This window comes from Coffea arabica, chromosome 5e (assembly GCF_036785885.1).
Source record: "Coffea arabica cultivar ET-39 chromosome 5e, Coffea Arabica ET-39 HiFi, whole genome shotgun sequence".
Taxonomy (NCBI): Eukaryota; Viridiplantae; Streptophyta; class Magnoliopsida; order Gentianales; family Rubiaceae; genus Coffea; species Coffea arabica.
Window position 1 is genome coordinate 51,449,764 of NC_092318.1, and position 26,288 is coordinate 51,476,051.

General features: G+C 36.2%; 4 protein-coding genes across 4 annotated transcripts; 3 read left to right on the plus strand and 1 right to left on the minus strand.

Annotated features, from left to right (window-relative positions):
* Positions 1–4,099: 4,099 nt before the first annotated feature.
* On the plus strand, positions 4,100–9,078 carry LOC113743385 (protein DETOXIFICATION 19-like). Its single transcript, XM_027271371.2, has 7 exons — positions 4,100–4,560; positions 5,858–6,402; positions 6,893–6,979; positions 7,096–7,152; positions 7,253–7,491; positions 7,608–7,726; positions 8,779–9,078. The coding sequence occupies exons 1-7, from the start codon at positions 4,243–4,245 to the stop codon at positions 8,902–8,904; spliced, it is 1,491 nt and encodes a 496-aa protein (XP_027127172.2). The 5' UTR covers positions 4,100–4,242; the 3' UTR covers positions 8,905–9,078.
* An 851-nt stretch (positions 9,079–9,929) lies between these two features.
* On the plus strand, positions 9,930–11,685 carry LOC113743672 (uncharacterized). The gene is made up of 2 exons (XM_027271721.2): positions 9,930–10,350; positions 10,574–11,685. Exons 1-2 carry the CDS (start codon positions 10,176–10,178, stop codon positions 11,377–11,379), a joined length of 981 nt encoding a protein of 326 aa, XP_027127522.2. The 5' UTR covers positions 9,930–10,175; the 3' UTR covers positions 11,380–11,685.
* Positions 11,686–17,060: 5,375 nt separating this feature from the next.
* LOC113687645 (protein RALF-like 22) lies at positions 17,061–17,429 on the plus strand. Its single transcript, XM_027205206.1, has one exon. The coding sequence runs from the start codon at positions 17,061–17,063 to the stop codon at positions 17,427–17,429; it is 369 nt and encodes a 122-aa protein (XP_027061007.1).
* An 896-nt stretch (positions 17,430–18,325) lies between these two features.
* LOC113743226 (uncharacterized) lies at positions 18,326–24,932 on the minus strand. Its single transcript, XM_027271188.2, has 12 exons — positions 24,581–24,932; positions 23,510–23,574; positions 23,135–23,233; positions 22,706–22,838; positions 22,380–22,439; positions 21,860–21,919; positions 21,364–21,486; positions 20,814–20,885; positions 20,263–20,400; positions 19,692–19,847; positions 19,108–19,212; positions 18,326–18,550 (listed from the first exon to the last, which is right to left on the minus strand). Exons 1-12 carry the CDS (start codon positions 24,803–24,805, stop codon positions 18,521–18,523), a joined length of 1,266 nt encoding a protein of 421 aa, XP_027126989.1. The 5' UTR covers positions 24,806–24,932; the 3' UTR covers positions 18,326–18,520.
* Between the last annotated feature and the right edge of the window lie 1,356 nt (positions 24,933–26,288).

Sequence of the window (26,288 nt, forward strand, 5' to 3'; positions counted from 1 at the left end):
TACATTTTTCAATCACCTTTTTATTTTACATACATCATATCAAAAAAGTGCTACAGTACTTTTTCATAAAATTATCTCAAATTCAAACACACTTATATTTGTGGTCATTTTTATTTATTTGTGATCGTTTTATCTTTTCAATAGTTTTTTTATCTCAAATACATCGTGGGTCATCATAAAAACAGTTACTATAATTATTTCAATTCCAAACACGTAATTTCACATTCTAAACTACCGATTTGATATCCTCAAATCTAGTCCAAATTTCTAGCAAGTTGCAATTACTAATTTACCATAGAATAGGATGCCTTATTGGCGTAATCAAGAATGTCAAATCTGAGCTAATGACATGAGTCACAGATTAATGATTGAGAGGCTTATCCAGCCCTAAACGTGCACCACAAGAAATATATATATATATCTTACATATATATAAAAGCTAAAACTTCTACTCTCAGGTTTAGCCACATGGTGGGCTGAGGGGATGGAGAAAAATTTTCTTCCATTTATGCCCTGAGAATCTTGATTAGTTCTCCGAACAGTGTATCATTGGTGAGGTTATTTTTGTCTTGTTACATGAAATTACTAACTTGTCCAGAGAAAAATAACTAGCCCCAAAACAGTAACTAACTATTGAGGGTTATTTCTGACTTTTTTCGCATATTCTTTTGCTTTACTTCTCAGTCTTTCCCGGCATGAAATCTGTTCTCCACTTCTTGTTCGTCTCCATTATGCAAGACAAAAAGCCAACAAGTCAAACAACTTTAACACCGATGGCAGGAAAGCAACACACTCTATTTGTAGTTCATTTTACAACTTTAGCCCATCATTTTTTTTTTCTTCTTCATTTCTCTCTCTCTGTTTCCCGTTTCTCTATTTTTCCTTTCTTCTCTTTCTGGTTCAACGAAGAAAAGTGACAAGAAGCCAAAAAGTCAAACAACTTTAGCACCGATGGCAGGAAAGCAAAACACTCCATTTGCACTTCATTTTACTTTCCCCACTTTTCCTTCGCTTTCCTTCAGTAATTAACCAAGAAAGACCTTCACAAATTTCAATCGATGTCCCAAAGATCACAACTTTCGATTTACTTTCACTACAAAAACCAGAATGATTGAAATGAGATGACTATGGTGAAAACACCCATCTCCTCTTGTGATTTTGTGAGTTTATAGCCATTGAATTTGTTTCTTTGTTGTTTTATATTGACTACAAATTAATTGTTTGGTTCCTAACGCTTGTTGCCATTTTGTAGAAAAAGTTGCAGATTTACTTCTCAGTCTTTCCCATCTCTTGCCTTTTTTTTTTGGTCTAAGAAAGCGGAAACTAGCATTGTCCAGAAGTGGTTTTTGACTTTTTGCCTAGCATTCTTCCCCTCTCCTTCCAATTGTTTCAGCTTCGTTTTCTTTTTGCTTGAGAAGAAGCATGTTTGCAGATTTCATTTTGTTGTCATGTTCAATTCGAGTGTGTAGGTCTATCATGGCTGAATTGTAGTCTTAGAATCTATTGCTCCAATATTTTTGGATAGAGCAATGCATTCTAAGACTTACACTTACTAGGACCTACCTCACCTGCTAATGACTGCTATTAGCAGAGCCACAAAGTTGTAAATCGTAGCTTGACGAGCTGAAAACGCAGTATTAGAGTTCACTGCTCCAATATCTTTTGATAGAGCAGTGCATTTTAATACTCATATGTCATATAAGTCTCTCTAGCAATGAATAATATGTACAGTAGTTCTTAACATTCCTTTTCTATATGCTACAATTTTTGCGCCCGAGTTTTGTTGTGTTTCACCTGTTAATCATACTTTTCCAATTGTAAGTTTGTTTGCTTTCACTTATTAACTCAATGTATCCTTTATATGACTGTAATAGAGCTAACTAATCGATAGATTGCTATGTATTGGAAACAAAAGAGTAAGCATTTCTTTCTACACCTTACAAATGAGTAAACAGGGACAATTTGTATTTAAAATTCTCCAATTGATGATTAATATTGTTCAATATTTATTGTACAGGATTTTCTTCTGTTTACATCCTCTTATAGCTCATTATACCTGAAGATATTCAGCTTAGATTATTTCCTATTATAAAAACACATTTCAATATTTTTTACACAATACCTTAGGCATTGGCTGTGCCTTGCACAGCCAGAAATACTCTAGTATATATATATATATATATATATATATATATATATATATAAAATGGTGCTTTGTCAGAACTCTGATCTACTATTCTTCATGGACGAATGAGGAACTGGAAGGAAGGGTCACAAAGTCCAGCAACGAATATCTATAAATCCATTGAGGTGGTCACTGGTAGTTTATTTGTTTATCCTCCAAGAACCAATGAATCAAAACCCCAAATTACAAATCAACTTGAGGGTCCCTAAGGCGCTTTTAAAAATAATAATACTAATAATAAACAAAGGAAAAATTTGACGGAGGTTTGTTTGGATACTTCAATTATTTCAAATAATATTTCGCTTGCATCATAGACACATTTTTCAACCCACCTTTTTATATTTCCAATCACCTTTTTATCTCACATACATCACATCACAAAAAGTGCTACAATAATTATTTCAAATAATATTTCAAATAATACACTATCCAAACACTCCCCTAATTTAATAGGAAAATGAAAAAGGATCGATATGAAGTCATGGCATTGACATGTATAAATATAATCAAGAGTAAAAATTCCCCTCAAACTCTAATGTATTCTCTAACAAGAGTGAATGGCCAAAAAGTTTACTAAACTATTAAATATGGTATGGATTACTCATCAAAATTTTCTTGTGGCCACAAAGGTTATTAAAATGGCAAAAACAGGTCATCACGGTAATTTTGTCAAATTCTACCGAAAAAATAATTGGTAAATTACTGAGATTCAAAAATCTCTGTGGCAAAAACCAAAAATGACCTTTGGGTAGCTCATTGTTTTATTAATAGAATTTGACAAAATGGCCTTGCTAGCCAATCCGTGTCATATTTAATAGTTTAATCAGTTTTTGGACCATTCACTTCTCTAATATTAATTAATAAGAGTCTGATTGAGTTTGTACTAATACTGTGACAGAAGATGTTCATGGATTGGATTGCATTTTTCTAAATTTTTTGTAGAAAAATTATTATAATGATTGGATATATATGAGATAAAAAAGTGATTGAAAAATATATTCATGGAAACGTAGCAATTTTTCAATGCAATTTTTCTTTGAAAAGGTGATTTGAAAAATTGCTTTCCAAACCAGTGTTAAACGGTGCCTTAAGTATTGGATTTGAGTTCTAAATTTGACTTTAAACTTTCAGGATTCGCTATTTCTACGTATACGGCTCCAGCAGGCAGTTGCGTGATTTGTTTTCCAACAATTAATAATATTCCGTTGACTTCTCGCCACCTGTCAATTTTTCTTTTCCACCTGTTGTATAGAATGCTAGTCGTGGATTTGTTTTGTTCATTGTTGGACTGCTATGCTACCTACCTCCTGTCGGTTCATTTGCTTTACTTAGGGATAATATCAGAAACCTCCTTTGGAGTTTCTCTTAATATCATTTGACAGCCCTAATATTTTAGAAATAACCACTTACCTCCCTTGGTGATTATAAAAAGACTATATTAACACTCATTTGGCACATAATTCATAATATATCAAATAAATGGAGCTAAAAATAATAGTTTAGTACGGTTGCGTATAATTATTGTATTTCTTTCAAAATTCGGTATTGTTATATATATATATATATATATATGAGAATATATCAAATTAGATAGGTGCATGGCATGAGAATACACCAAATTTAGTAGAAAATACAAGAAGAAGCACGGAAATGTACCTTCATTTTTCATATATAGTAGTATTTTTTTGTTTCATAATTATGCCACATTTTTCAGAAACAAATATATAGACAACTTGGATTACAAAAAATTTTCGAGTACAATTTACTGTGTAATAACTAGTGAACAATAAAGGGCTGGCGACTTAGCTACTGTGTAATAACGTGGTTAGGACCATAAAGGACTGGCGACTTAACTGCTGTGTAACAACAATAAAGGTCTGGCGACTTGCTACGTTCAAAACGTGGCCATATCGAAGTAAATATAAGCCACTGACGAGACCAACTAAAACAAGACGAGGAAGAAACGAAAGCAGCAGAGAGAGAAGCCTGGAAAACAGGCGATCGCCGAGACGGGCAGAAAGAGTAGAGGGCAAAATATTAGTATTACCATAAAAAAGATGCAATCAAATATTACTGGTTCAGAATCAGAGGCTAATACTAGCCCCTTGCTAGTAGGAAGAACAGAGTCAAGGAGTGTTAATAACGAAGGTGAAGCAGCAGCAGCAGCAGCAAGAGACAGGTGTTGGAACAAGATCTTGGACGTGGGACAAAGCAAGAACCAGATATTGTTTTCTCTACCTATGATTCTGACTAATGTTTCATACTACTCGATCCCTCTAGTCTCCGTCATGTTCGCCGGCCATCTTGGACAACTTGAACTCGCTGCCTCCACCCTCGCAAATTCTTGGGCCGCCGTCACCGGCCTCGCCCTCATGGTATATGTATATATATATATTTTTCACTCACTCTTCATACCAATTTATCTTCTGCTTCAGTGCTTCTATCCAAGACTCGGGATTAGGTCTATTTTGGCGATTTTCTTTGCCTCCTACTCATAAATTCTCTGATAAAGCCGAAGGCAGATGTGAGGACCATGTGGCCCTTCTCGCATTTAGCACAATTAAATAATTTGGTGGCATGCCATGGATTTGCTCTTGTCCTTTTCTATTTATATTTCTAGGCTGTTTGATGCTTGGTTGTTGACCATTTTAAGTAGCGCTGGAGCTGTAAACAACAAGGGATGCAAATTTTCAGTAGAAAACTAGAGAGCAAATCATGAAACTTAATTGCATTCTTCCACCAAAGTGATTAAATAGTCATCGACCTCATCGTATTCATTTGGTGATATGATATGTTTGCGCCCTTTAACATGCTTCACTTCATTTGCTCCTGAACTTTGTTAGTGGTTACACTTCATCACTTTCAACTTTAGAAATATACATTTCACTATCTATGAAAACTAGTCACAGATAAAAATGAAAAAAAAAAAATTAGTACAATGATATGATTGCCTTTTATTTATATGAGATTATGTGTAACTTGCATATTATTTCCCTTTTATTGCTACAAAAATATACATCTTCTTTGCTCTATCTAGTTTATAAAAATTCAAGTTGATAAAAGCTAAAATATCCTTAAAATTTCTCCTATTGGATTGGTGCACACTTTTACTTATACTTTGTTCAATTTTTTGGATTTTAAATCAAACAGTAAGGATAAATAGCACGCTAATAATAAATGAGTTAGCAAAAATTTTTTTTTTAAAAAAAGATAATATCAAACTTGTTATTTTTTAATTTTTTTTATTGTATTAGTTTATGTTAAAATTATAGTATTAGTATCATTTTCTGTTTCCAAATTAGTCCAATAGTAAATACTTAACCAAAATTGTTAAAAATGTCTGGGATGTCTTATTTTTAAACTTGGTGAAGGAAGAAAAAGAAAAGATCAGAACAAATTTCAACTTTTTTGGTCCAAAAAGGGGCAATAATTGTAAACCATTGACAAATATGGGCCAATGTTGTCATCACACACTTTTTTTTTTTGGGTCTTAATGTGGAGTTAACTTTTCAAGGTTGACTAGTCTTTGGGGGTGAAGTGTATACTTTTCAAGGTTAAGGGTAATAAAGTGCGGCCATCCCCAAAGTTCATGGGGACAAAGGTGTTACTAATATTAATCCTTTGCACTGTAGATGAAAGGGATGGGAATTAATCTCTCACATACCATTTCAGGTGGGCCTAAGTGGTGCACTTGAAACCTTGTGTGGGCAAGGCTATGGCGCAAAGCTGTATAGATTGCTGGGAATACACCTACAAGCATCTTGCGCAATATCGCTATCGTGTTCTTTTCTTGTATCAATACTCTGGTGGTTCTCCGACATAATCTTGATATTTTTACGTCAAGATTCGGAAATATCAAAAGCAGCTGGTCTGTACTTGAAGTTTCTAATACCAGGATTATTTGCATACGGGATTCTGCAAAATATTCTGAGGTTTCTTCAGACTCAATCAGTTGTGGCACCATTGGTTGTGTGCTCAGTCGTTCCATTGGTTATCCACATCGGGATTACCTTCATTCTGGTTAAATGGACACCCCTTGCTTTTGCTGGAGCACCATTAGCCGCCTCAATATCATTGTGGATCTCCCTCCTCATGTTGGGCGTATACGTTCTTCGTGCAAATAAATTTAAGCATACTTGGGATGGATTTTCAGCGGAGTCATTTCATTATATCCTTGTAGACTTGAAGCTGGCACTGCCCTGTGCTGCAATGGTTTGGTAAGTGTCTAATCAGCAATTCTCCAGTCCATGCATGCAATTCACAAACAGAAAAAATGTGATATTTTGATTGGATTCTAGTAGCATCACAGGCACCGTACATATATAGGTATTTCCATGGACAGAGAGGTAAAGATAGGCAAACACATATAAAACTACTCAATCATTTCTTTGATTGCTTGGAATTTTAAAGTTTCACGGGAGTGTACTCTAAAAGATAGGGGTAGAGATATCTAAAACATTGGGATAAGGAGATAAAATCACATGGCCAACAACTTTCAAAGTCACAACATTTTGTAAAATTCTTGTTTTGACATCAAATTGGCACTTAATTTCTTGAGATTCAACGCACAAGGAAGTATGTAGCGCTTTGACAGGCGTATCAGGTTGAGATGTATATTCTTGTTTAGTTAATTATAGTTGTTTCGCGCAGTATTAACTTATACAGAAGGACTACATTTCTTTTGGATTGTGACATCCTGTATTACAGTTTGGAGTACGGGGCTTTCGAGATTCTTGTCCTACTAGCTGGACTCATGCCAAATCCAGAAATCACTACTTCAGTGATTGCAATGTGGTAAGTGCTTCGTTGCCTTGAACCAGCACCCTTTTACAATTTGAACAGTTGAGTACGTACTTTCATATAATTAATTGCGTTGCCAAGTTTCATTTATGGGGTGTCTGCTTCCACAGTGTAAATACAGAAGCCATTGCCTACATGATTGCTTATGGCCTCAGTGCAGCTGCAAGGTACAAGTAAAGTTGTTGGTTTGATTTGATGTGTCCATTTTAACGCTTTTTCTTCCCATTTGGACCACTGAGCAACAAAAAATCCAACTGGATCTTGCAGCACCAGGGTGTCAAATGAATTGGGTGCCGGAAATCCAGAACGAGCCAAGCATGCCATGATTGTGACTCTCAAGCTCACTGTTGTTTCTGGACTTATCGTGGTTTCGGCATTATATCTTGGTCGCAATATTTGGGCTGGCTTCTTCAGTAGTAGCTCAGTAATAATTAGCAAGTTTGCTTCCCTGACACCATTGCTATTGATCTCCATTCTATTTGATTTCATCCAAGGAATCTTATCTGGTAGAGGCTTTCTACTCCACCCTTTAATTTTTAACTCCCTTAATTATAAATCTCTACTTTAACAAGAATTTCCGGTCTTAGCCAGAAAACATGATTTTGATTATATTCTTGATCAGGTGTGGCCAGAGGCTGTGGTTGGCAGCATTTGGCAGCGATCGTTAGCTTGGGAACCTTTTATTTCATCGGCATGACTATTGCAGCCGTCCTCGGTTTCAAGCTCAAACTATATGCCAAGGTATCTAAACCCAAAACATGCATCTCAAAGTATTTTGTTCAAGGGATAAGACTATAAGAGGTTTCTGAAATGGGAGGTTTCTGAAATTTCACTTGACTACCTTGAGATTTATATACAAGTACGGAACCTCCCTTGATGCAATAAAAAGATAATAATACCTTTAATTAATTGTCTGCTCATTGAAAAATTCTATCAAAAAATTAAATCTCTCTCATTTATTGTCAACCATTGGCTCAAATTATAGCTTTCCTCATTTAACTCTCTATCGTCTTTCTCCTACATTTTCTTTTCTTTCAAATTTATTTATTTATTCCCGTCGATCAAATGTGTACTATTTAATACCAACAAAAACACCATGTACACCAACCACCGGTGCTTACATATCTTAGTGTCTGTTTCCAATTCTCTTTCTTTTATTACTACTAAATAGTTTCTTTGTACCTATTGGATTTGGATTTTATCCTACCAACCGTTATTTCATTAAGTTTGGGTTTTATCCCACTAACAGGGGATAATATCTAAACCTAACGAAATAACGGTTGGTGGGATAAAACTCAATCTTAACAATGCCCATTTTTTTTTTTCAATTTTTGACAAGTATTAGCAAATTAAAATTGTCAAACAACAAGTTGAGTGATGGGTTCGTTATCAAAATTAGATGGAGATGAAGATAGTGGTAATGATAAAAAAAATTAAGAATGGGAAGTGGGAGGACTAAATAAAGATTATTTATAACTGTATTATATTTCTATTTTTCATGAAAAATGTTATTTGCACTTCCACCATTTGTTATATTATATAGTCTAATAAATAAAAATTATATAATAAAAATGATAGTGAAAGTGCAAATAATAAAAAAAAAGAGTGTAAATAACATTTATCTCTTTGATCTGCAATTATTAGTGATGGTCTTCCTGCAAAGAGAATTTGATGGATTTTAAAACTCTCTGTTGATGGAGTACTTTGGGAGTTGGTATTAGTGGTGATTAGTTGGACTGTTTTGTATTAGAGAGTTTTACATTTGTAAATGACTTTCTGATTTCTTGGTTCAGGGATTATGGATGGGCTTGATATGTGGCCTGTGCTGCCAAGCTATTGGGCTACTTCTGCTTTCTTCATTTACTAAATGGACTCGAGTGGAACTCACCCCAAGCAATGACATACAAAATTCAGCATAGGCTTAAGCATGACTGAATAGACTGAGATCCCTCAAGTGGAGATCTCGATAGGAGTTGACGGCACAGGCAACTCGTAAGTCTGAGACATGGCTATGTGCAATTCTGGACTCTGGATGTTGGGCCAAAAGTTTCGCAACATTTACTCGTTGAATAAACAAATACATTTTCACCTAATCCAATCCTCCATTGTATCAAGTCCTGTGCAAATATAAAATGACCATTTGGTCTCATTTTGAATTTGTGATGACAACAACGAAGGATTTTCTTCTTACTTTCCCGATCCAAGGTATACAAGGAAAAATAGATTGGCTTAGCTTAAGGTATACAAGGAAAGTTTGGGGCCATTACATCAACTGGAAACAGGTTTAAAAAACAAGATGGGGGTTGTTGATCAAAAACAAATTATTGTCTCTACAGATAAACTCTCGATTGAAAACAAGAGTAAATTTTATATACGCTGACGGAGTATACACTATTACGATTGAATATACGATACATATATAAAATTTGAATTCAGATAAAGCAAAAATAAAAGATTTCAAATCAAAGAGTTAAATCACTTCCTGACGGTCATGTGACTAATTTCTTCACGAGATGAAGTGATAATGGTGAGTCCAAACTAATATTGCATACGTTTTGGTCCACCAAGCAATCAGGGTTTTAACATTTTGAGCTGGCCTCAGCAAATCCTAAAACATAATGAAGCCCTTGATTTTTTTTTTCCGGTCAGAGGTCAACTCTTACGTTACTATTCCTACTCCTACTCCTAATCCCACTCTCAACTGTAAGAAAACCTGTCCAAGTAATTCACATACTCTTTCAGGAAGAACCGAATAAAATGTAAAACCCGGCCGAGTAAGCCATCATGATGAACACCGTTAAGTCTCTAACTTCTTCACCACGTGTACAGTGGATGCTTCTGTCTCTGGTCAGCTACATAGTTAATTCACGTACGTTAGAGGTCAATTCCTTCCTCTCTCTCTCTCTCTCTCTATATATATATATATATATATATATATATATATATATATTACCATTTCCAGTCTTCCACCGTAAACTGTAGCTCCTATTTCTTTCTCTTCTTGTCTGGATCATTCCTCTCTTCCCTGGATTTCTATCTTTCTTCTTAGACAACTTATATATCCCATTTCAAGTTTCTATCCTAACATTTCCACACAAAACATTTTCCTCTGAATTTCTTTTTCTTCATTTTCAGTGGAATCATAATCAAATAACAAAAAAAATAGAGCACACCACTCAGCCAATTGGTCATGGCTGATCATAAGAGACATCCCTCTGTTTTCCTACTTTGCATTGCTTCTTTCATTATCAGTTCTTACGCTTACCAGTTCAATGTTGGTGGTGGAGATGGATGGGTAGTCAAACCTTCTGAAGATTATAACCATTGGGCTGGTAGAATGAGATTTCAAGTTAATGACACTCTTTGTAAGTTGTTCTGCATTCGCGACTATTTTTAGATTTATTTTCTTAATTACTAGTGCATCAAGTCTGCACTTTTTTTTTTCCTTTTTTTGAAGAGACTATTGATCAAATCCCATTTAATTAGTTGAGTCTGGCTCTCAAATGATCAAAAAATCTTGAGAGTAAATTTCTTCTAAGTTCATTGACACATTAGTGATTTTTTTTTTTTTTTTAAATTCGGATGTAGTTTTCAAGTACAAGAAAGGATCAAACTCGGTTTTGGTGGTGAACAAAGATGATTATGACAAGTGCAACGTTGACAAACCAATTATCAAATTAGAAGATGGCAATTCAATCTTCAAGTTTGATCGATCAGGCCCTTTCTACTTCATCAGTGGCAACAAGACGTATTGTGACCAGGGACAAAAAATGATCGTTCATGTTTTAGCTGTGAGGACCCCACCTAAACCTCCGGCACCGGTACCTCCGGCTTCATCACCTTCACCTTCACCTCCACCTGCACCGGCTGTATCACCCATATCTCCACCTTCAACAGCTCCTACACCTGCAGGTTCACCAAGCCTGTCACCGCCTTCTTCGGCTCCTACACCTGCAGGTTCACCAAACCTGTCACCGCCTTCTTCGGCTCCTACACCTGCAGGTTCACCAAGCCTGTCACCGCCTTCTTCGGCTCCTACACCTGCAGGTTCACCTAGCTTGTCACCGCCTTCTTCGGCTCCTACACCTGCAGCAGCAGGCTCACCTAGCTCGTCATCACCTTCTTCAGCGCCCACATCATCGCCACCTTCAACCACTGCACCGGGATCGCCGGGACCGGCCGGTGCGAACTCACCTCCGGGGCCGGGTGGTGGGAACTCACCTCCAGGGCCGGCTGGGGGGAACTCTCCTCCGGGGCAGGCTGGTGCGAACTCACCTCCGGGGCCAGGGTCATCATCGGGAAGGCCAGCGGTTACTGCTTCCACTGTATTGGTGTCAACAATTTCTTTACTTGTCTTAAGCGTGACTTTTGGAGCATCCATTATTTCGGTCTAGATTGACTAGTCAGATGTACAAAATACCCAAGTAGTACTACAAACCAAATTTAATTTTGGTAAATTGTTGCAGGATTAGTTTTTTTTTTTTTTTGGGTCAAAATTTGTTGTAGGATTAGTTGATTGTGTGGTTTTTCATTTCTTGAGAATTTTGGAGTGGGACTGGATCGTTATTTGCATAGTTTATTTGGAAAAGTGGGCAGGGGATAGTCTGTTTCAGTTTTTTTTTTTTTTTTTTCTGGTTTTGTGATTCAGTTTGAAATTACGAGTATCCAGACTCGATAATAAAGGGTGAACTTTGTATTAACTCGTGTCATTTTTCGGTTTCTTGCTTTTCTGAGGTTGCATTTTGTCCTTCACACTTGTCCGTCCATTAATATTTTATCGTCAAGGTCCCACGTTTTTTTTTTAATTCCCTAATAATTGGACTAAAGTCTAATACACTATTTAATGCTGTTGCTCTTACCGTCAATATATAGGACAAGTTATATGGTAGATATTTTTTTTTCTAATGTTTTGTTTAATGAGTGTTCGTAGGGCACTCGTTAAGATATATCTCAGATATTATATTTTTAAAAATATAATATTAATTGAAAAATGTAAATAAATATAAGAGATGATAGGTAAAAATAAATAGAAAAAGTATATAAATGTAAGAGAAAATAATAATTATTAATATATATATATACGGTAGATTGGGTAAATACTAAATGTGTGTTTTTTTTTATAATTCTACTGCATTTAACTAATTATTGTTGCTTTATGTGGGGAAGGTTGGGTGATTGAGTGGTAACATTGAAGGAATTATAAATCGGAGGTCGTTTAAAATCTCTCACTTATCAGAGACAAAAAAAGAAAAAAGAAAAAGAACTGTTGCTTTGCATATTCTCAAGCACTAGCAAGTTGTGAAATCCATTCTTGTTGCAATGATCAAAATGTGCAAGAACTGTTCGTTTTAGAACTAGTACTGATTTACCTACAAAATCACGTACATGGAGTTTTAGTTGATATATGATCAACATGACTATAAACTTGCAAGAGCTGAAAGAGGAGGTCTGGATGCGACCGGACTTAATAGAGATATTAGACCACAATTGAGTAGAAATTCGCTGTTTGCAGAAAGTTACGTATTTATTTGTCTGCCTTCGCACGGCGATGAATATTTTGACGACGATGATGACGACAACAATAGGTTGAAAACGTTATCCTTCGTACCTTAACAAACACCCCGGAATAAAAGTAGCAGTTTCAGTACGTCAAGACTCAAAAATATATTGGTAATGGTTATTTCTCCCAGACGTACGTGTCCATATTTCCCTTGGGACAAATGGATGGGTGTGAAACCAACCCTTAAATTTAATGGCTGTTTGTGCATGATTTTCTTGTGATGAATATACCAAACTAAGAGGGAAAAAGTCTTTTTTAGGTGCGTGTATTCCTTTTTTGATTTTTTTTTCTTGGTTTTTGATAAGCAATGTTGTTGTCTTTGCGCGCCCTTTTACCTTAATTTTGATCTGAAAATATGGGGGTTTTCTAACAGATTCTTCTTCCATCCTACCTAACTGGTATTCTCCGAAAAATGAATAATAACTCTTTTTTTGAAAAAAAAAAAAAAAAAGGACTTTATACGGTCAACTGAGTAATTGACATTTTACCATACCATTTAATTTTTTTTTTCTATCTCATTACTTGAGATCATCAACTCAGATACGTTACCGAGCTAAATCCGCAAAGCATTTATGTTTGTAAATTGAATAAATAAAAAAAAAAAAGCATCGATATTATTGTCTTAATTGTTAAAATCAACTTGGAGTAGGACCCCACAATGTACACCTGTACTTGATGTATTAAACACCGCTCAGACGTGTAACTTGTTCATATGCACCAAATGGTGTGATTGTCGCTGCTTGACCTTGTGATAGATAGCATTGGTGTAATTAATGCGATGGAAGCAAATTGTACTATTTCACCTGTATTTGCAACACTAATAAATAGAGGAGACTGCATTTTATGCGAACTTGCCGCCATGGAGCCTTGATTTTCCACGCCATGAGTGGCATGTATATGTTATTTTTGTACGAGGAAAAGGTGGTTGGTTAAACTTACAAATCCGAGTTGTATTAAAAATCATATAGACGGCGGAACCAAAAGAGAACTGATGATTTTAGATTTGAAATTCTTTTAGATACTGACATCGTCAGTGCATAAAATATCACTATTGATTGAATATTTGATACATACATAAAAATTTAAATTTTAAATTTGATAATATGTATACTGTTAGTGTATAGAGCATTAATCTTTTCAAAAGAAACGGATAATTTGCAATTATTCCGAGTAGTTATATCCATCCCTAGCATTACTTGTTTGCCAAAAAAATTTTTTTTTTTGAAGTTACTCCTCATGTCATGTACACTTGCTTCTTGTATTAATTGATTCATCGATGCCCGTTCAAATATGGGATAATGAGAACAAATTACTACTGTCACTAAGCAAGCAGTCATGATCACTGATTAAACTATGGGAGAAGAAATTTCAAGAGAGCTCTCACACTATACTTTGAAAGACGAAATAGCGGGTACAAAAACAACACGTAGCAAGGAGTTACATTAAAAAAAGAAAAAAAAAATGCATCTAGAACCAATTACTCAAGACAAAGAAGAGATCAATGGAGTGATGAGTTTTCTCGTTGGCATGAAAAACGACTCAATCCTAACAATTATTTAGCAAATCCCTGTGATTATCAGTGACAGCCACAAATTGGATATGATCAATTAATTACAGGAGTTTTGCAGGGCAATTTTGTAAAGTAAAGAGCAGATTTCCATTTTTGCTTTCTTCCACCAACCAGATAAATGAATGAGGAGACCGTTGAACATTCAAGCTAAGGGATCATCTAAAAATGTGACACGAGACACAGATTGATGACTCCCTATCGTGGTGTCGATTCTGGAAATCGAGAACCAGAGGAAATTTCCTGCATCGCTTTCTACATTCTGTAAGTTTGTACACGTTTAGCAGTAGGACGAGGCTGATTTTGACTAAACATTAAATCCGCCCATACCTCCTGCCTCGGTGTCGGCAATGTGAGATTCATTGGCTTCATGATTCAGAAGAAAAGGTTTTTGAATAGCAGCCCCAAAAAAAAAAAAAAAAAAATTTAAGACGTTTGCTTCAAGATTCCCCCAAACTTGGAGCAGGGGGTGACTGACTAAGGAACTCAAGAAAGCTAAAAAAATGCCAAACTCAAGTAGTGTGTGAAACGGTATTGATCAATGACGAGATTGACATTCCTTGGATTATTTAAAAATAGGATGAGGATGAGAGGAATCAAGAGATGGCGTTGCCATAAGCCAAATTGGCATCTGGTCCAATTAGATTGGTCTCATTCTGCCCGTATCACAATCCTTCCCACTGCCGGTTGAATTATTTGTAATGTAGGGCGGAACAAATCAAGGGTTGAATTACCATTCTGCGAGGATCACCCAGCGTTCGTTCTTGAAGGGAATGAGAATCTTATCACTAATCTCAGACACAAAATATGCTGCTTTGGCAGCAAAGTCATGGTAAATGACAGCCGTGTCTGTGAAATTAATTTTAGAAAATTCTACTCTAAGTAACGTACGATTTAAAACGAATGTGAACTAAATGATGGCCGACATGCTGTTTTTGTTTGGATTGCTTGTTTCCGTCGAAAAATATTATCGTTTTTCGTGATCACATTTCCCTATCACCTTTTTCCCTCACGTATATCAAATCGTTACAGTAATTTTTCCATGAAAAATGACGGAAAATGCAATCCAAACACAACCTTAAGAATTCACATATTTATGATATAAGATATCGTGTTTTTAAAGTCTTAATTTTATTCCAAACGGCTCAGCCGGACAAAAAAAAAAAAAAAAGTGTCAACTTCACCACGAAATCAGTCAAAATAAAGAGCAATTTTATTTAGAGGGAGAAAATGTTCCTTAATGAATTAAATCGTAGCAATTCAATGCTTTCGATCACCATACATTTTACACTTCTTTTCCTCGTGGAGTCAATTGCTTAGTCAAAGTGAACAATTATGATTAGCGCCAGCCTGCTCTGACGCTGCTTTGCTGCTACCTTAGCCAAGCAGAGGAATAAGAAAGAGAATTTCAGTTTTTTCTTTAAAACAAACGTTTTTTTACGTTGGGGTTTGGGAGGGATTTGATGTCAAATTGTTCATACATTATGAATTTAGTGTAAGTGAAAGGATTTGAACTTGAAACTTTTCACTTACACTCTCTCCCCTCGAACTACCCAACCCATTACACCTTCCAAAATTGTTAGTATCTTAAAAAGTCCCGAATTCGCAATAAAATTACCACACTAATTAAGAATTGGTTTTGGTTGGAATTTACTCTAAGTTCTTCGATTACGATCGCTTTCTTGGCTTGGCGAACCCATAGTATTGTACAAAACTGATATAAGCTTAAAACCTTCTTATTTTGGTGAAAAAGCTGATCATAGAGGAACAAATATAAAAATGTTGTGGAATGTAGAAACAGAGAAAACACTCTGTTGGGCCCAAACCGTCAACACTTTTTGCTTTAGAGGGTTTCATGGATTGGAGCTTCGTGTTGCAACATTCACTACTCAATTCAGAGTACCCCAAATATATAGCTCCATTACACTTTTTGGAGGATTCATTGATTTACACCTAATGTATTTATTTATTTTTTTCTTATTTTCTGGGACACTTTGACTTATTATCTCCAAACTAGAAAGGCTGGGGAGTAAAAGTAATTGGTTTTAATGAAATTGTATTCCGAATTTCATTTTAAAAGGTGCGACTTTCGGCCTCATGGGCTCTAGCCCTCAACTCTTGCTTTAGTGTTGCCCTTCTACAACTGATGTCAATAATGTTGTATTGAGCCTTCGAATGCTAGTACTAGCCAGAAGTTATTATTTGGAATAATCATTGTAGTACCTTTTTTTTTTTTTTGCGATATGATGTATGTGAGATAGAAATGTGATTAAAAAGTAAAAGAACATGTTGGAAAATGTGTTCGTGATACAAGTAAATAATTTTTTAGCAAATAAAAGAAATTATCCAAATACAGCCAATTGAAACTTGAACCGAGCTTTGGGTTCCTTTTTTTTTTTTTTTGGTCTCTTTTTTGAGCTAGGTCCTTGATTTTAGTAGCCCTTCTTTTTTCTTTGAGGGAAAAAAAATCTTGACCCTTAATGTTATGTACAAATAAAAGAGAAAGAAACGAGAAGCAAAGAATGGACATCAACCTCACTGGTTTGAGCAAAATTCCCTATAATGTAACTGATCCATAGAGAAACCATGCATATTAATTGTGAAGGTGGCAACCTTGTAGAACAGAAAAACTAGGAGGAAGAAACGGGCCTTAAAATAGTCAGCATGCACATTTTCCATCTACGTAAATTACGTTAAATCACACAAGCACAGAGGACACAAAACAAGAACCAAAAACTCTTGAATATTCATCATATTCTTCTCTCCTCCAATCCCACAACCTCCTCCATTTTAGCACCAACAAAATTCCTTCCCCTCCTTCTCTCCCTCCTTTAGCAGGCAGGGCAGAGAAACCGAAGAGAACTTGATATTCAAACCCTCCTTCTCCTTATTCCCTTCATTTCTTTCTCTTTTTCTCCTCGTGTTCCCGCATTTCGGTAAAAATGAAAATGGCTATTCGACTAGGGGCAGCCATCCTCCTCCTGGCCATGGCTTTGGCTGTGCTTGCTGATTCATCACCCACACTTGACACCGTCTTTGGCCTCACCAGCCTGGCAGGATCCAAAGGCGACGATGGCCTCGGCGGACTCGTTGCGGACTTCATTGATGAGGATGAGGAGATGTCTGTGGAGTCTGGAACAGCCAGAAGAACTCTTGCAGGCCGGCCAAGGTATATCAGTTATGATGCCATGAGAAGAGGCAATGTCCCATGCAGCAGGCGTGGTAACTCCTACTATGCTTGCAATGCTCATGGTAGGGCTAACCCTTACCAGCGCAGCTGCACCAGGATCTCTAGGTGCCCAAGGAACACTCGTTGAGGACCCTCTTTGAATCCGATGTGCTATCGATGAAAATGGAGAAAGAGACGAAGCTAAAGAATGGTTTCAAGTAAGTCAAAATGGTGTTCTAGGAATAATATAGCAAATAAGATTGTGGGGTGGCTAATTAATCTCAATTGTTCTGATTTCTCCACCCCAGTTCACTGCAAATGTAGATTTTTGCAATTTTCGTTCTGCAGCCCCTTGTTTTACTTCTGTGATCATTGTAGACGATTGGTTGTCGGATATTGGTAAAATAAAACAATTATTACTATTCCCTATTCTATTTTCTATGAGAGAATGAGGAGTTTTATGCATTTTTGGTTCCTCATCATCAAATGTAAGTATATGGAAGACATTTAATATAAGTTAAGGCTTCTTTGGTTTGTGCGTTTGTAGGCAATAATCGTGAATCAATATTTCTTTGATTATGGGGAGAGAAAAATCATGTCGACAGGAGCACAGTGGTAGTTGATACAAGTATATCACAGACTCTGTTTTGGAGTGGATGTAGAAAATGAGAGAATTTTCAATCATCTTCCCCTTTTTTGTCTGGCATTTTATGCAGAAGACACATAGCTATATAATACTTTTGACAGAAATCTAGATTTTTCAGGGTCGCGTTTGATGCATCTGGATTGAAAATACGAATTGCTAAATTCAGTCCAACTAAATTTTGGCTCCACAACTCATTTGTTATTTACCTATTGATTCAGCAAAGCATAGGCAGCTTTTCAGCAGAATCAGTAGTATGGCATTTCATCAAAAAAAATTGAAGCAAAGCTTCTCTTTCGGACACTATTGCATATTGAGCGGGTACATTTTCGATAGTAAGTGTATCTTAGTAGCTGATTTGCCGTTTAAATACCAATTACATGTGGATTAAGTCAGAGGCAGAAAGAGAAAGTTCCCAGAATAGTCAATATAAGCGAATCGTGAAGGAGGATATGCAATAGGAGGCCTTCAGCCAACAAAATGGCGTAGAAGTAGAGAGAATTTACCCACTCATCCAAAATCTAGCGACAAAAGGAACCAAGTTTAAGACCACTTGGATTAACATACTAACAAAAATCATATCGACCCGATGGCCATCAGAAAAAGAACCACCTTCGTCGCTTTGTCTGCAGCAAACCACCAAAAGAAAAAAGGGTTACACAACTTCATGCATGCTATTACACCAGATATGCGGGAAGAAAAATAATGACACTTGCTGAAGTATTTCTAATGCAGGCCATAAAACATGCATATAATGCCTGGCCGTCTAGATTTCTTGACGCAGAAAACTATAGCCCGGGGTAGTGACTAGTCTGTCGTTCTACAACAGACAAATAGTTAATCATCACCATTCACCATAACTCCTTTCAATTGATACAATCAAGGTCAAAGAAAATGCAGTATTACTAAAGTTTTCAGTCTTGGCCAGCAACTTAGCCCCAAGAAAGCCTTTTGTTCTGCAAGTTCGGCACTTTTGAGAAGATGATCATTATTGGCTTATATTAACATAAATCTGATGAATTCATTCTGACCAAGTTCTTGGCAAGCTAATTTAGGTGTCTTAAAGAGAACAAATAAGTACTTGCTTTGATAGTTTTTTAAAATATTTTCATTAACTACTTACATGTCCATGCAATCCAACAGAAATAGGTAACAATCAGTACAAAAGAAAAGAGAAACATACCTTTTGATCCTGATTTCTGGGTTGAATTACAATTGGCTGAGGGAGAACTCCATTGTCAATGTCATGCAAGTAGGGTTGAATCTTCTCTTGCAGCATTTCATTCAACTACAATTTCCAAAGAATAGCATGCCAGTTTCAGAATAATTTTATCCTTCTGGAAAATTCAGAAATGAATACTTAATGCAAACTTTCTCTCAGCTTCCTAAATAGATTAGGTGTGACAGTTTGTAGTGTTCTTTGGCTATGTTCCCCTTTATCCTTCTCATGGGTAAATATTGTGGCATAACTAACTATATTAAGAGAATCATCAAAAGAACTCAGGAATTGGTAAGAACAGTTCATAATTTCTGAGGAATTATGGCAGAATGTGATACTGGAGAACCAAAGGTGTAAAAAAGAATAAACTATGTATGAGACTTTCCATATCATTGTTTTGGTGAACAAGAGAAGAGTGTAATATCATGTAAAAATCATACGCACATCATTTTGACAAAGAGATGGCAATGTGAAAAATATGAAACATACACCATATCACCAGCAACAAAATGTCTAGTCAGACCTGTAGAACTTGTCAAATGACTAACCTTGTCTTGACGCCATTTTCTTTCCCACTGAACATCTAGCATTTGATCAGCAATTTCTCGTTGTGCGTTAAGAAGGACTGTCATTTCATATAACTTCTTCGGATCTTTGAGGTCTTCCTCACTCCAAGATGATGCATTCAATGGCAGATTCAGTTCCTGCAACACTTATATTAGAAAATAAGGAGCACAAAGGACTTGTTTTAAAATGTACAACATATGATGACAGCCCACAAAGAAATCGGACATACTAGCAGAATAGCAGGTCCAAAAAATATTAATATCTTCAGTTCCGATAGAAAGCACCAGCCAGAGAATAGACTACAGTCAACGGCACCAGCCAGAGAATAGACTACAGTCGACAACAGTACTTGCAATTTCCGCAAAAACAATGATATTTGCACATGGTGACTTACAAAGGTCCAAAGAAATACTAAAGCTACACATTACTGACATTTTAACCCATGTTCTGACTAACTTTCTGAGACCATTAAGTTATCCTTCATTACTCAACCATCAAGAAACTGCAAAACTTGGCAAGTTGCAGTATCAAAGTCAAGGAAAAGACATTTACCCCCCAATTCTGTGGTCGCGGTGGAGGATCAAGCTTCATCACTTCTGCTTCTAGTGCCTTTTTGGCCTTGTGGTAAGGTACATTTTTTACAATAATTGGATCATCTCTAGCACGCTCTGGATCTATTGAGAATAAGGCCTGCCAAAAAAATTATACAAGACTGAGGATTCGATTAAAAATTTTCCAAACTTTGTTTCTGTTTGAAGGTAATCTCCTGCATACATAAATTAATTGAAAGATCTTTACAGCAGAACAAAGATATGATGAATCACAACAGCGTGCAAGGTGATCCTAATAGAAGTTTGATAAAAGGAGAATCAAGATGTAAATTTCAGGTTTTCAACCTTAACTTCTTGCTACTAAAAAGTGGTGAAGAAACTTTGTTAGATTACAGCCCCAAGGATAAGTTATGCAACTAGCTACATAAGCTAAGAGCCCGTAGGCTAACCAATAGCTCAGAACATTCCAATTTATACTGGAGAAGCATTTAAAAATCAATTTAAAGTTTTTGGTGCTCAAAATGATGATCTATGACAAGAAAATGTTCTTACCTCTTGTAAGTACTCCCACCCTGGTTTTCGCTTAGCTACTGCATCTTGGAGTACATCATACCTCATAGATTCCTAGAAGGAGAGAATGAAAACATTAGGCCTACACACATGCACGACATAATGAAAAGCATCATATTAGGGCCAGGAGAATATCAAACTGACAGCTAAAGCATGTTACTCAACAGAAATAGTAGAAGAACTTACACCTGATTGCTTCTTACCATTTTAGAAGGTTAAGTATAATTCCATATCAATCTACAACACTTTTGATATAAGTTAGACTTTCAAGTAAATGCCCAAATTTAATTGAGTTTGAAGTTTGAACCATAGACCCAAAATATATCATAGAGCATGAGCAAAACCCAAGAGTACGTGAAAGCACCACGTATTATAAATGTAGTGAGCAGGAGTCATATGACCCTTTAAGCTTCATAAATGAGTAAAACTCCTACATTCTCACCATATTTCACAATTTTCAGTATGAATATAAGCAAAGCCGAGTGCAAACAAGCATGAGGACCAACAAATTAAGAAGTTAAAGAGGACAAACCTTGTATTGCCACCAAATCTTCTGCTTGACATCGTCATCATATTCAAATCCTCCCACAACCTGAGGTAGGGTAATCAACCAAAATGCAGCAATACTGGGGTCTTTCATACTATGAATAATATGCTGCACATGAACCAGATTGGCAATGTCAAAAGGTGTTCAAATTACTGAGGCTTGAGGTACACAGACCACTGATATAAGTGTTACTAGAACACATATAGACACACATTGTGTCTGCTTGTTTGTATTCCTAGTAAAATTCTCAATGAGCAAGAAAACAATAATAAATAAAAGAGCAAGGAATCATTAATAAAAGGAAAGAGAACAAAATTGATAACATGCAACTAAAAATTCTCGTTGATCTCCAAGATGGACCATTAAGTTTCAGATTGTACCTCAAAACACAGATGCATCAATAAATATATTAACAAGAGCAGCAGAAACTGTGAAAAGCAACACTTTTGTTATTTAAGAAAGCAGAAGACATTGCACTAGCCTCATAAGGGTAGTTCATCTTTCTCATTATATTATAGGCTTTCCATGGAGGCTCCATTATCTGCAATAAAAAAAAAAGGCAAGTTTAACTCAAGTAGAAAGCAGATATAAAAGCATACTTGTGTATATGTTCTCCCTGTGGTAAGGGAAATAGGGAAAACTGTTAACACCTAAAAGCTTTGTTTTTTGAATTGAAGCAGACAGAACAAGAAATTGTCTGGAGCCCAGACAAAATAACTTCAGAATTGTCAAATAGCTCCACAGGAATTATGCAGTACCATGTTAAAAAAATATGTATGACGTCAGAAATTCCCAAGCCTTTTTCCACTACATAAACTGACTGACATGTTTTACCCAAACGCACCCTCAAGTATCCGCAGCCCAAAACAAGAAGCTTAAATTACATTAGTAAAGTCTCAGAAAACTCATCCAACCAGTCAATGGGACCCAACCAGTAATATGAGTATCAGAGATGACAAACTAAATCTAAGAAATGGGCAAAGATGAGATCAGAAACTCACATCATCAGCAGAAATCCTGATCTGCAACTTGTTTTTGCACTCTGGACATTTCATTACACCCTGCAAAATCATACAGTCTGCAATAATCATTGGAAATGCCTTACAATGTTTAATCAACACCAAAATGCAAGTAAATGGGTAGAATTCCTTTAAAGCATTATCAGTCACTTGAGAGAAAATTGTCACAAGAAATCTTAAACAAGAAATCAGAACTGACATGCTTCAGTGTCCAAATGAAGTGTTAGAGAGGTACTTTAATGAAGGTTCAAATCAAGCAAATGAAGGTATCATCAATAGGAAAAGTTATAATAGCACTTAGTTCTTACTGATCCATCACAATTTGGACAATCCTTCGTCGGCAAGGGTACATGAAGGTCCATGGTAGAAGGAAGATGTATCAACTCAGCTCGATTTTCAGCAATGGCATTCGCAATGGATTCAGCTGTTGCCTTTTCTCCACTAAAAGTCATTTTAGAATATCATAAACATAAGAAAGTGGCTGTATGGACACATAAATGAGAAGGTGGAAAAGAGGTGGAGGATGGAAGACTGCTATGATTGAGTGGGAGACATTTTGATTTTTAGAAGTTTTCCAGAGGTTGAAATTCAGAATGCTGATTATCCGTGTCAGCATGCAGAGTAAGATTGCAATAAGTCATTTTACAATTAGCGATTAGATGAAAGAAGGGAGAATTGAATGGTAGTCTGAACGTTTATGACCTTCAGAAACTCAAATCGAAGGAGTAAGCACCTACCTTTTCAAAGTGTAGCTTTTCACCTGGTACTGCACCTTTCCTGAACCTTTACACATAGTACATTGTAATGCATTCCATCCATTGCATGTCCAGCAGTTCCTACAGTTCAAAATCCTGTCAAGCTTGGTAGCTAAGAAATAGATGCACACCTCAGCTAAAAGCAACTACACACAACTTTAGGCAGTCAAGCCCTAAGATATCGTAAATCGGACAATGAGATATATATGTACATTGATACGGATATAATGCATGTCTTAGCTTAATGCAACAGCAAGGAACTCAAGTCATGAGAGGGGCTAACATCAGCAGATACAGAAAAAATCACTTGAAATTCACTAATGCCACAGTTATCATCAAATAAGCATTGAGATGCACCTCTGACACAACACCTTCTTCCCTAGTTCCATTGCAATGTCATAAGTCCCAACAGTAGCAACAACCTGCAATCAGCCCCATAGAAATATCACGAAAATTCAACCAACACCATGGAATTTCAGCTGTGTTGTTCTCTTAACATTTAAAGGCATAAAAACACTATCTTATGCAACACTTTCTTATTCAACAAGTAACAAAGAAGTAAATGTGCGAGTAAGAGCAGCCACTCCACTCTTTTCAATTAGTAAAAATATGAACAGAAGATATGCCTGCCTTCCATTACCACAGGTCAAAGTTTTTGTTTTTATTCCTCTCATAGAGAATGCCATAATTTCTACCAATAAAAAAGCTGGTTGTTGAAATCATGCATGTGCTTAATAAAGGTAACCCAAAGGGCAGAAGGATCAGCCTTCAATCCTTATGCCAGCAAACTAAGTATACCATTTTGTCAAATTCTAAATTTAAACCACAAAATTCAGAACTTGCAATTTCTAATGGGAACTGAAAAAGGATCCAACCAAACACATAAAATTCAAGCCAGCTAATCCATTACAGGCGATTCTCCTCCCTATCCGTAGGCATATAATTCAAGCCCATCCATCATATCTAATCCAGATTAAGCTTAATTGCTCTAAGAAAGCCACAGAGCCCAGCCCAAACGGAGCATATCAATCATTGTACAAGAAAAAAAAGAAACACCGGTGGATGCTCATGCCTAAGCCCCGCAGTATTATCATTTTTCTTTTTAGCAAAAACTCCACAAAAAAACCAGTTAAAATTGAACTAAATAAAGACAGCCCATTTCAAGAAACAAGAATTACTAATCAAACCAACTTGAAAGGACCAACCTTCCCAGCCAGAAAATATATGCACTTAACAAGTATGGAATGGAACAGTACACTGCATAAGAAACCTACTTGCACAAGAATAAAAAGAAAGACAGCCCATCTCACGAAATGCCAAGGATTAACAGAAGAATAAAGCCAAGTACAGAAAGTTACCAGCTTTTCAACTTCGAAAGCATATAGACATTCAAAGGAAAAATGATGTGGAAGGAAAGGAGAGAATTACGAAAATTGCAGAGTAAGAGAGCTTGGAGATGAACTCTGGGATGCCAAAGCCACGAGGGGCAGAGCCAGCTATGTCATAGGCAAGAGTAAAAGGGGATAGGACCAGCTTAACAGGGAAATCCAAGATATCAATGATTTGTTGGCCATAACGCCGGGTGAAGAGCTTGTATTGAAGGTCTGCTTTCTGCTGTAGGCTCTTCAGAAGAGGATTGATTCCTCTCGACATTTTAGTCGTTGAATTCCCAGTGAAGAGGATAAAGCTTCGGTTTTTCCTATACTGCTGCTAGTCCCAACATTGCCCTTTGTTTGTGGGCAATTGCGTCTCTGTAGAACAGCAGAAGGTTGCAGATAGCGGAACTGATCGGTGATGGGCTCGCGTTTGTTTGTTTTGTAGGCTCCATTGGGCCTCATGTGACACCCAAGCCTATCTCGCCTCACATTTAATTCACACATTCAAGCCAGCCAAGTTGAATTGTTCAAGGAAGGGCCCATCTTGACAACTTCAGCCCTGCACACAGGACCAAAAGGTCCAAACTACTTACGAGATGCCCATGTTAATATTCATAGCCCAAAAAAAAAACCAAACTACTAACACTCAAATTTTCAATATATATATGTATGTTTGTGTGTGCGCGCTCATGTTGAGGAGAGATTTTAAATCCAAAATTTTTTACGATCCCTTCCATCTTACAATCCAACTCAATTCAACCATCAACCCCAATTTCAATATATTTGATTAAGTATTTATTTGAAATTGGTATCCTAATTAATTAACAATAATACATATCTAGATTTTATTATTCGATTTGGCCAACGATATAGGCACTCGAGTTTAAGTGTTAATTTTTTGAAAAAGTGTAATTAATTTTGAAAAGTTTCACAATTCATAAGGGGCAATAAATATGAGTATGTGTAGTTATATGATAATGATAATTTAAGTGTGTTAATGAGCGTTCTTGAAAAATCCTTTATTATTAAACATGAAATGTGAGGCTTAGATGTAAATAAATTTAGTTGCCAAATCTCAAGTGGTGAGATTTGACTTGACAAAAAAAACCCATCATTTGATTTATTATAAACCAAGCGAAGCTCAAATAAAATTATTCTGTCGTCTCCGGAAAAAAAAAGAACAAATAAAATTAAAATGAGTTCCATCCATCAAAGTGACATTATTGAATACAACATGTGTGATTTGATTAGCCTCATGACTAGGGCTGCAAACGAATCGAGCCGCTCGCGAGCGGCTCGAGTCAAGCTCGAGTCGAGCTCGTTATTAATCGAGCTCGAGTCGGCTCGAGCTCAGAATATTAAGCTCGTTAGCTCGCGAGCCGGGGTATATATATATATATTTTTATTTTTATTTTTATTTAATAATAAAATTACGTATATTATATTTTTATTTTTTATTTTTTATTTTTATAGTAAAATTACGTATATATCCTTAATATTTTATTATTTATTAAGAAAAAAATATTATTTTATTTATTTATTTAAAAATAAAATAATTATTTTTTATTTTTTTTCGAGCTTGAGCTCGAGCTCGAGCTTGGTAAAATTTAGTCGAGGCTCGGCTCGATTAGCTCAAAACTCGACTCGGCTCGGCTCGTTTGCAGCCCTACTCATGAGTCATGCCTGCCGCAGACGGCCCAAATTGCCAGTTTTGCCCATGACGCATTGCCACGAAGGTCGACTTGACGATAGAGTCTCCT

Excerpts from the sequence above, each read along its gene's own strand:
- LOC113743385 (XM_027271371.2), top strand. The coding sequence starts at position 4,243 with ATGCAATCAAATATTACTGGTTCAGAATCAGAGGCTAATACTAGCCCC. Across the intron at positions 6,403-6,892 it reads CCCTGTGCTGCAATGGTTTG|TTTGGAGTACGGGGCTTTCG; the intron begins GTAAGTGTCTAA and ends CCTGTATTACAG. Across the intron at positions 6,980-7,095 it reads ACTTCAGTGATTGCAATGTG|TGTAAATACAGAAGCCATTG; the intron begins GTAAGTGCTTCG and ends CTGCTTCCACAG.
- LOC113743672 (XM_027271721.2), top strand. The coding sequence starts at position 10,176 with ATGGCTGATCATAAGAGACATCCCTCTGTTTTCCTACTTTGCATTGCT. Across the intron at positions 10,351-10,573 it reads TCAAGTTAATGACACTCTTT|TTTTCAAGTACAAGAAAGGA; the intron begins GTAAGTTGTTCT and ends ATTCGGATGTAG.
- LOC113687645 (XM_027205206.1), top strand. The coding sequence starts at position 17,061 with ATGGCTATTCGACTAGGGGCAGCCATCCTCCTCCTGGCCATGGCTTTG.
- LOC113743226 (XM_027271188.2), bottom strand. The coding sequence starts at position 24,805 with ATGTCGAGAGGAATCAATCCTCTTCTGAAGAGCCTACAGCAGAAAGCA. Across the intron at positions 21,487-21,859 it reads AGATGAACTACCCTTATGAG|CATATTATTCATAGTATGAA; the intron begins GCTAGTGCAATG and ends GTTCATGTGCAG. Across the intron at positions 18,551-19,107 it reads CCAGAAATCAGGATCAAAAG|ACAAAGCGACGAAGGTGGTT; the intron begins GTATGTTTCTCT and ends GGTTTGCTGCAG.